This window comes from Lytechinus pictus, chromosome 11 (genome assembly GCF_037042905.1).
Source record: "Lytechinus pictus isolate F3 Inbred chromosome 11, Lp3.0, whole genome shotgun sequence".
NCBI classification, from domain to species: domain Eukaryota; kingdom Metazoa; phylum Echinodermata; class Echinoidea; order Temnopleuroida; family Toxopneustidae; genus Lytechinus; species Lytechinus pictus.
This window is the reverse complement of record NC_087255.1, coordinates 9,082,439-9,099,979: the sequence shown is the minus strand read 5'-3', so window position 1 is coordinate 9,099,979 and position 17,541 is coordinate 9,082,439. Positions and strand designations below refer to the sequence as shown.

Sequence of the window (17,541 nt, the reverse complement as noted above, 5' to 3'; positions counted from 1 at the left end):
ACCAAATTTTTAGGGTTGAGCGATGACGTCATCACTTAACTTCAGTCCCGTATACTCACTTTTCATGTCTGTTCAAAAGACGGTGAAGTACTGCCCGTTCTGAGAGTAGCATTGGAAAACCCCCCATTCATGTCTCGGACAAACTGGAGAGAATTTGGTTTTGCAGTGCAGGTACAAGCGAGTTGACCAGTGAATTGTAGCTCTTTGTAAGCTTCATTTAATCAATCATTACGATCATCGTATGTCAATGAAGTAAAAGACAGACGGAATGGAGAAAAGGGAAATTTCAACACTTACCTTGACCATTCAGCTCTGTAGATAGTGTATGTATAAAGTATTCATGCCCCATGCCTACAAAACGTATAGCCAGACCGTGCTAAGGTTAGTGATTGATCGTAGGGCAGAATGCAACGGCTGATTGCACTGGCTATTGTGCATAATCAGCGATAAAATCAAACTTTACGTTTTGTGTTCATGGGCCCACCTCGTGGTGCATTCTCGTGCACGTGGGAAAGTAACGTAATTGCGTTCGCTGATATCCCCATATCCTTGTCATTTTGTGAGTTGCAACCGCTTTCATGATTTCTCCCCTCAGCACAGCGAAAATTTTGCAACCATCTCTATTTCCCGCCAACAATGAAGCGCGCCGCCTACAGGCCGAGAAAAAAGAGGAACGTATTTTTTGCAATTGAGTGAAATGAATTTTGCAACAAGAGTGAAATGTTTTACGTAGCGAGAGGAATGGATTTTTACGTGAGGAATGAATTTTACGTACAGTCTAATACGGCAGCCGCCGTCGTATGTGTTATCCAACAAAAGTGAAAGGATTTGTTTTCTCTCAGATTTAAAATGTAACAAGTGAAAAAGAAACTAGATTTTAATTCGTCGTGCGGACGAATTAGGTGGTCGGTCGTAGATAAACAGACATAATTATTTATACAAATGAGTGGATATAAGTATGAAAGATAAATAGACAGACAGATAGACATACATATTTAAACAGATACGTATAAGAAAAATAGATAAATAGATAGATAGATCGATGGATGGAGAGATAAATGATAGGTGGATTGATCAATAGAAGATAGATATATATTAATAAAAGGGATTAATATATAGATAGATATAAACAGATAAATAGGTATTAGATAGATAGACAGATAGACATTAGATAGATATTGATTGATGATAAAAAATACGATGAGGAGGATGATGCTGATGATTGATGGCAAATATGATGATGATGATAACGGTGATTATGATATTATATTTGATATGCACATAGATTCAGAGACAGATAAATACATAGATACATACGCAGATAGATAAACAGATGGATAGATATATAGATAGAGAGAAAATAGATTGATATATTTATTGATAGATAGACAGATAGAATAACATATTTAACATATTTAATAGATAGATATTAAATAGATAAACAGATAAATAAACAGACATGATTATTTGCACAGATCAATATATATTAGATTGAAAGATAAAAGGTAGACATACAGATAGACATACATATTTTGAACAGATAGACTTATAAGATAGATAGATAGATAGATAGATAGATAGATAAAGATAAATAGGCAGATAGATAGAAATTAAGACAGATATACAGACATTTAAACAGCCGGATAAATCATTAGATAGATAGATAGATTGAATGATAAATAAACAGATATAGACATATTAAAATAAATAAATAGATATTAGATAGATAGATAGATAGATAGATAAAGAGACAGACAGATAGATAGATAGACAGACATATTTAAACAGATAATTGTTAGATAGATAGAAAAATAAATAGTTCGAGAGATAGATAGATAAATAGACAGACAGATAGATGGATAGATAGATAGATTTAAACAGATAGATATATATTAGGCAGAGAGATAGATAGATATATCATGTAGGTAGATAGATAGATAGATGAATTTTACGTACGGTCTAATACGGCAGCCGCATGTGATATCCAACAAAAGTGAAAGGATTTGTTTTCTTTCAAAATTAAAATGTAACAAGTGAAATGATTCTTTTCAAAAGTGAAACATATTTTTTTTGGAAAAGTGAAATATATTATTTTTTGAAAAGTGAAATATATTTTTTTGAAAAGTGAAATATATTTTTTTGAAAAGTGAAATATATTTTTTTTGAAAAGTGAAATATATTTTTTTGAAAAGTGAAATATATATTTTTTTGAAAAGTGAAATATATTTTTTTGAAAAGTGAAATATATTTTTTTGAAAAGTGAAATATATTTTTTTGAAAAGTGAAATATATTTTTTTGAAAAGTGAAATATTTTTTTTTTGAAAAGTGAAATATATTTTTTGGAAAAGTGAAATATATTTTTTTTTGAAAAGTGAAATATATTTTTTTGAAAAGTGAAATATATTTTTTTGAAAAGTGAAATATATTTTTTTTGAAAAGTGAAATATATTTTTTTGAAAAGTGAAATATATTTTTTTTATAAAAGTGAAATATATTTTTTTGAAAAGTGAAATATAAATTTCTTTGAGTGAAATGGTTTAGTAGAAGAGAAACATATTTTTTTCAAGTGAAATATATATTTAATTGATTCCCTATAAGCGTGCCATACTCGTTCGCATCACAAAACATGTCGTGGAGAGCACTCCCGAGGAGCTAGGTAGCTAGAGCCGTACGTCTAGGTATGTTCAACGTTCGCAAAACAAGGCTGGCCCACGAAATCCTTTACAGACCGCTTCGAGAGCGAATGCATCGGATGCACGTGCATGCATCGCATAAAAAAACACCCCCACAAGCTCCGCCCACACTCGCGACAGTGCGAATGTCAACGTGATAACTCCACCTACTTTATCGCTTACATCACAAGGTGGCGCTGTGTAATTTCGATTTAAACTGAATATAGATCGTGACTCAACGGTCAAAAAGTGAAATTTTCTTTCCAAACATCGCCCCAGAATTTCGTCGTTTAAAAACCCTTCCCGAATATATTATGATCCCAAACTCTCACATAGGTATTTTCGAACTGTAAGTCAAATGTTCATACCATTTTCATAGAGCAATATGGTTTTTTTTTTAAATTGGTCACAAAGTGAAATAATCCCTTTAACAACCATGTAGTATGATATGGTTTCATTATGTACCTCATCTTTGGAGGCATGCAATTCCCTCCGATCCTAACAATATTATAGCAGACCACTCACAACAACTACTATTTAGATGTGTGGGAGCGTATCAGGACATCTACCCCCTGGCCATCCACTCCCTTAGAACAAGTACCCCCTAGGACATCTACCCCCCCCCCCGGACATCTACCCCCGGATATTTGCCCCCAGACATTTACTACCCCCCCCCCCCCCTCGACATCTACCCCTGGACATCTCCCCCCGTATACCAAGGACTGTTTGCCGGATTTCATGGAGAGGATGTGCATCTGAGCTAATAAAATCATGCGAGCGCGTAGCGCAGGATAAAGATTTTTATTGTCAGCACTTTTTAGTGAGAATGAACATGGTGCATATCTCTTTTTAAAAATAAAAAATCGAATCGCGAGCAGAGTAAATTGTTCATATTGACTTTATAACGGGATCTTTAACCCTAAATATAGACTGGGCTATTTCGACACCTAAGAAGACTGGGTGCTGATTCAGCCCCCCCCCCCCTTATGATCTCGGCCATCAATTGCGCGATTGCGATGAAAATTGGCACGCGCGTTACCCATGACATAATCTACAAAACTAGATGATGAAATTCTGCAAAAAATCTCATTGCTAATTTATTATGCCAATTTATTCGTAAAAACAACAGTTTGCTCTGATTAACTAAATAATGCCCCTAACATGCTAATTTTTGGTTCACAGACTCTTTACAGGAATCTGATCAAATTTACTTTTAAAAAAATCAACATCACGTTTATTTTCTTATGTATTTTATTGTTTTCTAATTTCTTATGTATTTCTCTGTTTTTCAACTTTTTGCTTTTTATTGTTTATTAAATGTTAATTGTCGGTGACATTATTTTGACCATAAACAAGAAGAAATTAATTGGTTTTAATCACTGAATGGAAAAATAATGATAAATTTATGAATTTTGGCTCGAAACACTATTTGCATTGGATTTGTACACGATTTCATGTTTTTGAGCAATTTGCGGTCTGCATGCGCTTACGAAATATTGCGTGATTTCGGAACTGCGTGGCTAGGGGTCACAATTTTGGTCTCAGAATTGTGCGAGACTTTAGAGTAAAAAGTCAGTGAGCGACGTGGTCAACAAAAATTGCGCCGCGGATTTATCGCGAAAAATGTCGGGGGAATCAGCCCCCCCCCCCCGTGTTCTTAGGGTTAAAGCTATATGTTATCATATTGAATAGATTAACATCTCACTCAATTGGCAATGTGAGAGCGAGGCTCTCACTTGTCATTTTGATATGATCACATGTAAGCAGTCAGTCTGCAAGCCCTGAGTTAATGAGCAAATGAGCAAGATTTATTCAAGTCCTCTCGTGGCTGAATTCATGTCCCTGCAAAATCTCGTAAATTGTGAGACTTTGTTTCTCAAAGAAATTAACCACTTTCTCCTTGAGTAAAATTGATTATTTTTGAACCATATGAAAGAGTAAACGTTACTCTTTTATACTGATTATTTCTTTTGAATAAAATATTTTGATAAATAAGTGAATTTTATGCATGAAAAGGTGCCTCATACGGAATTTTCTTCCTCTTTTTTTCTCATGCAAATTGTGCAAAATTTTGTGTTTTAGGCACAAACATTATTTATATTTAACGAACTATGTTTCCGTTTTAATGTCATAGAGAGCTTATAGGGTCTGTAAACGTAGACTTTACGGAAATCGTATGTGTAGACGTTCTGTGAATTAACAAAAATTAGCCAAATCTCACATTTCATGAACATGCTGGAGTTGTCATGATTAAGTTAATTAGGTTATTGTTAATATTGTAGTCATCTTTGGTAACTGTTTCATCGAAGTCTTAAAAAATGCATAAATACGAGGAGTCAACTGTACCAGAAAGCTTCTATGTTACGGCCCTCTACCATAGTGCAAATGCTGCCCTTCATCTCTTGTATCTGATTTTGATCTGGACACTGATTTATCTTTGAGATATTAAAGTTAAAGATCACAGTTTGAATCTACACTCTGGACTACGTTCTTTAGAGCGCTAAAGGAACAAATAATTGGTGTATGGAACGAATGATGGTGAATGAATGGTCGACGGATGTCCGATTGATTGAAATGAGACGAGAGCGGCGATCGATTGCAGTCGACGGATGGTCTGACTGGAGCCGAGAAACCAGAGTCGACGGTTGGTGATGGTTGTGAACCAGTCTTTTCCATAAACCATCAGCAACGGTCAAATACTTTGACCAAACGAACGCAACTGACGGTCAGGCACGGTGGCATCCTGACAAGAAAACCGTGTCAGCTGGAAGTTGGATCCGAGGCCGTCACACGTGTCAGAAGTAGGATTGCTGCTGGTTTGAGAAGGACTGGTTGGTGCTGAATCAACTGGTTGGCGAAGGACTGGTTGGTGCAGAACTTGTTGGAGAAGGGCTGGTTGGTGCAGAACTGGTTGGCGAAGGACTGGTTGGTGCAAAACTGATGGGCGAAGGACTGGTTGGTGCAGAACTGGTTGGAGAAGGGCTGGTTGGTGCAGAACTGGTTGGAGAAGGACTGGTTGGTGCAGAACTGGTGGGCGAAGGACTGGTTGGCGCAGAACTCGTTGGCGAAGGACTGGTCGGTTCAGAACTGGTTGGAGAAATACCAATCGGTTTACAACAGTTTACAATCACCATTGTCTGAGTTAAGCTGTTCAACATGGAAGCAGTACAGGGGATTCCTGCTTAACACCTGCGGAGCTGATCCAACAAATGGAAGACCATATTACAGAAATCAACGAACAACTCACTGATTTGCAACGAACATCTGGGTCTCCACTGCCACATCATCACTCACAGCAGAGCACTCCGCTCTTTCAACATTCTGGTGATACAGGAATTGCTAGCATGCCTTCCACTGGCGTTAGGACATCGGCTATGGATGACGGAGTGCGAGAAATAGAACCATTTCTTCAACCGAGAAGGCTGATCAGAGGGAGTACCGCACCAGAGATTGCGGGTGACTCAACACCTCCTGTCGGTTATCCACGCATGCCGCCTGTAGGAAACTTCCACCAAACATTTGATAACCTGCCTAGGACGTCTGACCACACAGTAGAGGGAATTCGACAGAGCCCTCGAGTCAATGCGCCCCTTCCCCGGCATTCCTTTCCTGGGTCATCTAGTCCTCAGATGTACCAACTGTTTCCAGTTAGGGATGAAACTGCCTCAGCACACTTTCAATTCCCTGGCCGAATGGGTGACCACCATGGTCAATTTAATAATCGACCATCTTTCAAAGGACCAACAGATGACATTAATACATAGCCATGCATGTTACCAGATCGCTTCGACGGGAAGGCTCCAATCCTTGATTACTTGGAGCATTTCGAGGCATGTGCTGCCATCAGCAACTGGACGGACAGGCAGGCATCATATTTCCTGGCAGCTAGTTTGAGGGGTCCGGCACTGAAACTGTTGGCGAAGCATGGTGAGATGGAGCTGCCATATCAGGAGTTGGTCAACAGACTTAAACAACGTTTCGGTCCTTCAGGGAAGGCTGATGTATTTCTGGCAGAGATAAGAGCACGACGTATGAAGCCACAAGAGACACTCCAAGAACTTGGGCAAATCATCCGAGACCTGGCGGGGATGGCCAGAAGGTCTGTTTCGAGCTCAACCACGTAATTTTGATGAGGCCATACAGGCGGCTCTGAACACAGAGGCATTCCTTATGATGGAGTCAGAACGGAGCGAATTCAAACAATCTCACCATCACAGTCACAGTCGGGCACTGACAAGCAATGAGCAGCCACAGAGCCCTGCTAGCCCCAACACAGCAGAAGTCGTCAGAAAGATGGAAAAGATGCTAGCTGATCTTACAGCTAGGTTGGATTTGCTTACCAAACATGTAACCGGTGCATCACAGGGAGGCAACACTGGACCACAGCTTCAAAAGAGACGACAGTCTGAGGGAGTCTGCTACAACTGTGGACAACAGGGACATTTCGCCGAAATTGCTCTTATGAAGAGACAAGGACCAAACGCTATCATTTTTGTCATGGAACTGGACATTTCAAGAAAGACTGCCCAAATAATCTACTAGATACTGAGAGGGTGGAACCCAGTCATTCCAGTCAAGATGAAGGGAGTTTAGAGAGGAACAGAAAGCAAGCATCTAAACAGGATGGCCAACCAGGAGTCGAGTTGGTACGTCAGGAAACATCAAGCGGCAAGGCATTTTCATTGAGTCTAAAGTCAATGGGCAGTCAGTTTAATTTTGCTAGCCCCAACACAGCAGAAGTCGTCAGAAAGATGGAAAAGATGCTAGCTGATCTTACAGCTAGGTTGGATTTGCTTACCAAACATGTAACCGGTGCATCACAGGGAGGCAACACTGGACCACAGCTTCAAAAGAGACGACAGTCTGAGGGAGTCTGCTACAACTGTGGACAACAGGGACATTTCGCCCGAAATTGCTCTTATGAAGAGACACGCACCAAACGCTATCACTTTTGTCATGGAACTGGACATTTCAAGAAAGACTGCCCAAATAATCTACTAGATACTGAGAGGGTGGAACCCAGTCATTCCAGTCAAGATGAAGGGAGTTTAGAGAGGAACAGAAAGCAAGCATCTAAACAGGATGGCCAACCAGGAGTCGAGTTGGTACGTCAGGAAACATCAAGCGGCAAGGCATTTTCATTGAGTCTAAAGTCAATGGGCAGTCAGTTTAATTTATAATTGATACTGGATCGTCGCAATCTTTTATTGCTGACAATGTCTTCAACATGATCGAGTAGGAAAAACAGCCAATCTTGGAGAAAATGACTAACACGGTGCAGCAGGCTGATGGATCGCCTTTAGACACAAGGGGAAAAGCTGCGATGGAATTGCACATTGGAGGATTGGTCTTAATGGTCGAACTGTCCGTGGCTACATTGAAGAATGAGGGTATCATCGGTCTTGACCTGTTGATTCAGACGCATGCTGAATTAGACTGTCATAGGATGGAACTTCGAACACCTTAGCAGTCCATCCCATGTAAGGACCAAGAAGGCAATTTTGCTGCAGAGCCGTGGACTCCGAAACCAATATTGTCCCTGCCGGGCATGATGTTGTTCTCAAAGGAGAAGTGACTGGATGTGACTCCAAGACCATCAGTGGGGTCGCATTGTTGGAAGCCCCTGCCAGTTTGACAGAATTGAGCAAGAAGGGCCTGCTAGTAGCCACGGCTGGGGTTCCATCAGCGGATGCAGAAGGTATAGAGGAAGCCCGTGCCCCTCAGTCTGACCAGATGTCGAACTCTGTACCTAAGCATCCAGAAGATCTCTATCAACGAAGTACAGAGTAACTTCCTGACCACCAGCGTGGAAAAGTCGCAGCATTGCTACAGGATTTTGGAGATGACCTAGGGAAGACCAGTCTGGTACAGCGTTCGATCAACACAGGGGTTGCAACCGGTGAAATGCCCAACATGCTAATGTTAGTGCAAGAGACAACCATGCCTATGGACTGGGATCTTCCCCCTCCCGAGACCGACAGGAAGGTGCATACAGTTCCTTATGATGTGGAGCAATTTGTATGGCTTCGAAAGAAGACCAGAGAAAAGGGTCGCTGCCCAAAACTGCAACCAAGATGGCTTGGCCCTTACCTAGTGGTTACTCGCCTGTCAGATGTCACAGTTAGGATTCAACAGTCACGGAGGTCTAAACCACTGGTAGTACACATTGATAGGCTGAAACCCCATCAAGGTATTAGGCTTCCGACTTGGGAATTCAGACCCCGTGGAGGTGACTTGACAGCAGAGAGTTCAACGGATGAAGAATCAGGACAAGGTTCGCCAGGGGGTGTCAGCATGCATAATCACGACACAACCGACTCCCTATCAAACATCCGGCCAGATGGCGAGGTGCCTGAAGACCCACCAGACTAGACGCCAGCAGGTGAAGAGCCATCTGAGAGACCAGAAGATGACACGTTGACAACTGACCAAGATACTGAAAGTTCCCCAGAAGACGTCGTGCCCGATGAGGATGTGCCTGGAGATCCACCAGACAGAAGCCAGGCCGCAGATGATACCCTTGCAGGTGAACCACATGAAGCTTCGGTAGACGGCCACACTTTGGAAAGCTCCTCAGGAGACATTCCACCCAATGTCGATGTACTTGGAGAGCCACCAGACAACAGTCCAGCAGACGATGCAACAGATGGTGCAACAGCAGGGGGTACAGCTAATGAACAATTACCCACTGCCATAGGAGAAACCACATCTGAAAAAGAAACTTCAGCGAGACGGTATCCCTCTCGTGACAGACGACCTGCTACATACCTGCGGGATTATTTTGTGACATGAGATTCCTACAAACTATAACCAGGACTAAGTTTTCAGTACAGAAGGATACATGATAATGAACTCGATCGCAATCTTCAAGCTTTGTATGGATACGTTACTTCGAAAATATTGACTTTGTGGACTCTAATTAATGCATGATTTCAGTGATGCTTTACATTATGTATTAGAAAGATGAACTGAATTACCTGTCACAAGAAACTATATGACAAAGTTGTTATTGTGTGTCGAAATTTAAAGTTGAAATTATAGTTGTTTTGGTTGTTTTTGTTTATTAGTTGACAGTCTGTAATAATTAGCTTGGGGACCAAGCTCGAGAGAGAAGGGAGTCGTGTAACGAACTATGTTTTCATTTTAATGTCATAGAGAGCTTATAGGGTCTGTAAACGTAGACTGTACGGAAATCGTATGTGTACAGACGTTCTGTGAATTAACAAAAAATAGCAAAAATCGCACATTTTATGAACATGTTGGAGTTGTCATGAAACCTTTTGATTAATTAATTGTTTTTAGCAAAGTTGCCTAAGCATTATCCAGTTGTTTTATTTGAGAAAGCTGGTTGATTAGCAAAGTTAATTAGGTTATTGTAATTATTGTACTCATCTTTAGTAACTGTTTCATCGAAGTCTTAAAAAATGCATAAATACGAGGAATCAACTGTACCAGAAAGCTTCTATGTTACGGCCCTCTACCATAGTGCAAATGCTGCCCTTCATCTCTTGTATTTGATTTTGATCTGTACACTGATTTATCTTTGAGATATTAAAGGTAAAGATCACAGTTTGAACCTATAGTCCAGGATAGGCCCCATAGAAAATTGACCAAACCTCGTTTTTTCATCTATACAATATTTTTGTATGGTTTCTTGTCAACTCGAGGGTGCTGATTACGAATCTGAATGATGCCACTTGTGTAACCTTGAGCATTTTGCAAGTAATTGTGATTTTTAGTGAAATAATGGATGAAAACATGATTGCTAACGAAATGTATCATGTTATGTCATGTATGTAATAAGTTAAGCATTTTAATATATAAAAAAACCACATTCACTGACAGTATTATGTACTCTGTTAATTGGGACAAAAGAAAATGACAAGAGTGAGTGCTAAAATGCAAATTACTAGTATTAAGATAAGCGAGTGGAATACTGGCTGTCGTGTACAGGATGAAGTTTTAAGTAATTTCTAATTTCTTTTGATAATGTTTTGTTTCGTCTTGTAAATTGAATTTTATTTAGATTTGAATTCACCGATTGAGGGCGTATTGTTTTTGTACAGTCATGGAAAGCGTGTCGCTTGTCCGTATAGTTGTTAAATTTCGTGATACGAGCCCAATGACGTAAGTATTATTTTGTTTATTTTGAAGTTTATTGTTTATATTCTCAGATAAGCCGAGTGGCATGCTGAAATATGGTTTAAGTTATTACGAATTAATATGGCAAAGTTATGTAGGCTCAGTGTATTTGTTCTAATGAAAACGCCGTATACGTGTACATGCATGCATTATGTAATAGAAAGCGTACGCGGCGGTATACGTAGTTGTGTATGAAACTTGAATTTGGCGCCTTCGGGCACGTGATGTCTGCATTGTCATAACCCATGTAAACATAAATAAGTAAACAGATACGCATTTAAAATAGTAGTTTATTTCTTTTATTATGAAAACTGTTTTACAGAAAGGATGAATGTAGGGTAAATAAATCAATACATGACGTTCATAATATGCTTATACTTGATATGTGACCTTGAAACTTGTCAAGGTCATTATTGGTTGTTGTTTGGAAATCTGTAGCCATTACTGTCTTATAGTTATATGCGTCATGATATGTAGTCATTTCAGCTTACACAAGTTTTGTTTATTCTGTATTAAATTGCAGATTGAACCAGTCATTCTCATCAACACTATAGTCTAGACTCGGTCTGATTCTTTGGTTTGTTTCGACGTATCACACGCCACATCTACAGTTCAATGTCAGCTTGAGTGTCTTGAGTGTCACCCTCCTTTAAGTACGTCACTGCAATGGAAGGCAGCATAGATGAAGAAGTCACCTTTAAGGTCAATAGTAAGTCGGAGGATTGTGTAAAGATGGACAGTGCCAAGATGCACAGTGACTTTATGAACAGAGATGACATCAGGCCCGAAGACTCTGTGAGTCAGAGGGGTAGTAGCAGTACCACGTCAGCTAGTTGGAGGCTTCGAGCTAGGGCTAGGAGAGCTGCCTTAGAAGCAGAAGTAATGGCTCTTCAAGAGCAACAAGAGCTTGAGCTTGAGGAAATCAAGTTAAAACAAAGGAAAGCTGAACTTCTTCTGAAAATGAAATTGAAGGTAGCAGAGGCAGAAGAAGCAGTTTATAAAGGTACACAGTCAGATGTTAAGGTCAAAGGGAAGACTGATCCTTTAGAACAGGACAAGACTGAAGAACCTTTTAAGCTCGAACCTTCAAAGGACAATTCGACAATGCCGGCTATGACAAAACTGACACCAACTTGTAACAATTCTTCAACCAATGAAAGTGATAAGATGATGGGTAAGATGCATTCTGACATTTTCCATCACTTACAGCAAAGACAGAAACAACATCAGCAGCTGTTGGAAGCTATCACCATTTCCACTGCCAACATTATGTCCTTTGATGGTAACCCGTTGAATTTTTATGAATTCATGCGGTCGTTTGACAGCGTCATTGGTAGATGTTCATTGGACAATAACACCAATCTACTCAAGTTATATCATCTGTGTAGTGGAGCTGCCAAAGAAATCATCCATTGTTGTCTAATGATGCATCCAGATGATGGATACTTACATGCAATGACGCTACTGACTGATCGATTTGGAAATGCCTTCAAGATCTGTGATGCCTGGATCAAGAAGATCACAGAAGGACCAGTCATACAAAATGATCCAAAACAGCTGAGAGATTTCGCCGATCAGCTTAAGACCTGTGGTGAAACCTTGATGGCAATAGGAATGCTCCGAGAGTTTAGCTGTAGGAGTGAATTGGTGAAGATCATTGAACGTTTGCCATTCCACCTGAAGAGCCACTGGGTACGTCATGTGAAATCAATCAGAGATGTTGGAAGACAGCCTACTATCCAAGAAGCAGTTGACTTTATCACTGATGCAGCGGATTAGCTCAATGATCCTGTATTTGGTGCCCTTCTTACTGGAGTACAAAAGAGCGGAAGTACTGACAAAGTAAGAACCATGTCAGGTAGAGGTCAGGTGAGCGTATTTACCACTTCGGCCAATTCATCAACTCAGAACTGCATCATGTGTAATGCAATCCATGATCTTTTTGGCTGCCAGGAGTTCAAAAACATGAATCCAGATGACCGCTTTGATTTTGCCTTCAAGAACAGATTATGTTTCAATTGCCTCTTACCTGGCCATATTTCGTCTAGATGCAACATCAACAGAACCTGCACTGTTAGAGGATGCGATCAAAGACATACAAAGTTTCTCCATACTGGGAGAAGGATGAAGTCTCCACAGCGCCCTACACTTTTCAGTGCAAGTGATGCGTCTACTCAAACTGACAGCGATGTATCATCCCATGCCAGCTGTAGCGCCATGGGGGCCGGAGTTAGCAGAATCGCTCTTCCGATAGTACCGGTCATTGTTAGTGTCCCAGGTGAAGTAGGAGGAACTATTGAGACCTTTGCTTTGTTGGATTCTGGTTCCACAAACTCATTTTGTCTACAGGAAATAGCAGAGAAGATCCAGACAAAGGGACGAAAGAAGATCGTATCAGTATCTACACTAGAAGCTCCTAACCACACCATGGAATGCGAAGAAGTGAAGCTGAGTGTAAAAGGGTCTTCTGGTACATCAAGCAAGAAGATAGAAGCTGAGTTCCTTGCACGTCCAAGCCTGAATATCAGTGCAGTGAACATGGCCACTGAAGAAGATATCTCCAGATATCAACATCTTTTTGGTATTGATCTCCAAGTGACAACAGGAAAGGAGGTATCTTTACTTATCGGACAGGATATGCCCGAAGCTCTGATGCCACTGGAAGTCAGAACAGGTGCTCCAGGTGAAGTCTATGCCATCAGGACAGCACTTGGGTGGACGTTAAATGGACCACTAGGAAATGAAAGTAATCTACTGATTCATCAAGCTTCATCTAACTTCGTTTTTGCTGCAGGAAACATACCGCTGGGAGTCGAACCACGTCAAACTTATAAGCTCGAAAGAGTTGACAGAGATGATAATAATTGCCAACTTCCATCTCACACCCTAACTCAGGATCTGCAAAATAATCCTCAAGTGACAAGCAGACAAGACTCCCTGAAGACTGAACTGGATAAAAATGATTGTCTATATGCTAACTACAGGGAGGAGATGAAGTATATGCTGGAAGACTCATATGCTAAAGTGGTTCTTGATGCAGCTCCTGAGAAATATGAAGGTCTGATAGAGCTTTTCTCCAAGATCACAGGCATCGTCAGCAGCAGGCCTCCAACAAGAGAACCACCAAAGGTCTATGATGATGAAGATGTGAATTCGAAGCTCTTACTTCTGTTAGACAGGAAGCTACAGCTACTTCCAGAAGTAACAGTCAGACCAGATGTCTCGAAGATGACTCAGAGTTAAATACAACCTTTAGCAGACACCTTTGAATACTAGTCAAGAGAATACTTACCTCTTGTGTAAATTCGAAACGTTGAAACCTTCACATCGCAATCTACAAATTAGTCGCATTGTGCTTGATGCCAAAGGAAACTCTTCACTTATTTTGTGACAGCTTGGAAGATTTCTCCAGACTCTCCAGGCAAGAAAGGCGTCAACCGTGGCAAATTCAAACAAAGACTAGCATAATTATATTTTACCTATCTCAGGGTTGAACATTATTCTGAAAAGACATTATTGATTATGCTGATGTAGAACTTAAAGTCAGGACCTATTTATCAGAAGAAAGAGAAACTTGTGAAATATATGCAATTTATGATAATTGAATAAAAAATTGTCTTTGCAAGGATAGGATCAATTTAGATAACCTTGTGCAGTGATCTTTGAACTTATCGCGATATGAGCATTTTGAAGTCATTAATAATCGTCAAAATATGAAATCATGTGGATTATGTTTCGTGAAAGCATTACTATATGTCTGAAAATTTAATATCATGATGTCTCGACAGTGATTACATAAAGTGTCAAACTGATTTGTATCATCACGGGAAGTTTATAGCGTGATTGATAATCTTGTAAGCTGGATTTAACAAGTGTCTTTAACGCGGTCAGCGTATCAACAGTAGTCTTACCAGTACTGATATCTGAAAAATGAACTGAGACAAGAACTAAGAAGCTAATATAAATAATTTACAAGAAATGGACTTGAACTTATGAACTGATTAAGAAGACTATGTATCGACAAATGTGGACTGATTTATCAGAATATTCGTGTTTAATTGTGCATTTGTAAATTTGTGCATGTTAAATTTACCATGATGTCATTTTCAAGACATTTGCTCAGTTGGTATGAATGCCCCCCCCAAAAAAAAAAAAAAAATTTGGCTAGTGAATGCAGTTGGTTAAAAAAGTACTCTTCATTGTGAAAACATAAAACGTTTAAAATGGGTTCAGGCCTAGTTAATCAACTGAAGTTGTGAGCTTTTGATTTTTTATAAAGGAATATTTCAAAGGTAAAAGTTGTTAATAAAAAAAAAAAAAATGTTAATATAGGAATTCATGATGAATATAGTGAGTTTTGATGTAATTTTGATTTCGTAAAAGAATGAATTGTTAAATGTTCAGAAAGGCTTCTCATTTAAGGGAGCCGGGATGTCGTGTACAGGATGAAGTTTTAAGTAATTTCTAATTTCTTTTGATAATGTTTTGTTTCATCTTGTAAATTGAATTTTATTTATATTTGAATTCACCGATTGAGGGCGTATTGTTTTTGTACAGTCATGGAAAGCGTGTCGCTTGTCCGTATAGTTGTTAAATTTCTCTAATTTCGTGATACGAGCCCAATGACGTAAGTATTATTTTGTTTATTTTGAAGTTTATTAGTTATATTCTCAGATAAGCCGAGTGGCATGCTGAAATATGGTTTAAGTTATTATACGAATTAATATGGCAAAGTTATGTAGGCTCAGTGAATTTTTTCTAATGAAAACGCCGTATACGTGTACATGCATGCATTATGTAATAGAACGCGTACGCGGCGGTATACGTAGTTGTGTATGTAACTTGAATTTGGCGCCTTCGGGCACGTGATGTCTGCATTGTCATAACCCATGTAAACATAAATAAGTAAACAGATACGCATTTAAATAGTAGTTGATTTCTTTTATTATGAAAACTGTTTTACAGAAAGGATGAATTTAGGGTAAATAAATCAATACATGACGTTCATAATATGCTTATACTTGATATGTGACCTTGAAACTTGTCAAGGTCATTATTGGTTGTTGTTTGGAAATCTGTAGCCATTACTGTCTTATAGTTATATGCGTCATGATATGTAGTCATTTCAGCTTACACAAGTATTGTTTATTCTGTATTAAATTGCAGATTGAACCAGTCATTCTCATCAACACTATAGTCTAGACTCGGTCTGATTCTTGGGTTTGTTTCGACGTATCACACGCCACACTGGCTAAAAACATAATTTTTAACAAAATATAAATGCAATTTATGTGATAAATGCCGTATTTTGACATTCAAAATGGCCGCCATAGGCCCACTATACAATATGTACAATGCGATTGGAGAAATCAATTCTCACAATAGACAAGACAAATATGGGGTGAATTTGAGTTCAAGAAGCATTTTGGGGTAAAAGTTGGGAACCGGTCTATTTCACCTAATTTGAATGTGCTGAATCTGATAAGACCGGTTCCCAAGCTCATTTTGCATGTTTTGGCCACCTAATTAGCCTAAACAAAATGGCTGCTTTCACCGATATGGATACTGCAAAATCCTGCATACATAACATGTACCATACGGGAAAATTTGTTATTTCTGTTTGCGGCTAATTAATTATGCATATTTTGCGATATTATGCTATAATTTGATAATTACACCTAAAACGTTTATTATTACAAATAGCATTTGTATCGTTATGATAATTCTTTGGCCCGCAAATATAATAGTTAAGTAAATTTTTATATGTATTTTATTGTTCTTCGATTTTTCTTTTATGTTCTTGTATTTTCTGCCATTTGCTTTGTATATGTTTGATATGAGATATTTAAATTATCAATGGCAGACAAATATTAAGCTTCAATTATTGAATCATTTGATAAACTTCTTTTGCCACAACTGTTTTAATTGTACTCAGGAACAAATACACACACATGCTCCCACACCCACACTTGTATATAGAAAGTAATACATTTGCAAGGTATATTCGACATGCCCGATATAAAACACATTGATGCCGATCTTATAATCATGACAATTACCAAATTCAATGAACCCGTAAGAAAAGAAGAGTTTAGAAGTTGGAAAACCTGTAATCATGCTGAAATTAAATTTCTTGAAATAGATATATTAAAATCTTTAATAACAGATATAATAATCAATTAAATGTATGATTTATGCAGTGTAGTTTATCAATCGGATATAAGTATCAGTACATTGTTAACATCCTTGTAGCAAAATTATATCTTTGATTCAGCTGCATCAGAACTGAAATCATGGCAGTTAACCAAAGAACAATTTGTTATAAATGCAAAGGGTCTGTATTACTGGATCACTTACTATTTTTGTTTTGGTCATTACCGATTTATTTATTTATTTGGCAACAATAAATTTCCCCCAAGTCAACCATCAAAGTGATAACTGAAAACCACAGCTTCTATCCAATCCTTGCCTTGGAAGATTTTTGACAAACGATACTGAATACAAAAGAGGAAATGATAAAAACATGGGGCTAAACACAGATTAGCTCCATGGTAAAAACATGGGCCAAACAAGGTTTCCAGCCCAGTCACTTTCCAATGCAGAACAAATTTTCACACTGCGTCCTATGGTTAAAAAGTGCTTGGGATGCCTGATGAAGGTAAACCAGCATGGAGACAGTTGCAGACAGTAGCGGACTGTGACCCGGAGGAGACAAAGCATTGGGGG

At 38.9% G+C, this 17,541-nt stretch overlaps 2 protein-coding genes across 2 annotated transcripts; both read left to right on the top strand.

The window, feature by feature from the left end:
• The first annotated feature begins 11,481 nt into the window (after positions 1-11,481).
• On the top strand, positions 11,482-12,594 carry LOC135155968 (uncharacterized). Its single transcript, XM_064106610.1, has one exon. It carries the CDS (start codon positions 11,482-11,484, stop codon positions 12,592-12,594), a length of 1,113 nt encoding a protein of 370 aa, XP_063962680.1.
• Positions 12,595-12,666: 72 nt separating this feature from the next.
• Positions 12,667-14,058, top strand: LOC135155967 (uncharacterized). Its single transcript, XM_064106609.1, has one exon. The coding sequence runs from the start codon at positions 12,667-12,669 to the stop codon at positions 14,056-14,058; it is 1,392 nt and encodes a 463-aa protein (XP_063962679.1).
• Positions 14,059-17,541: the final 3,483 nt, after the last annotated feature.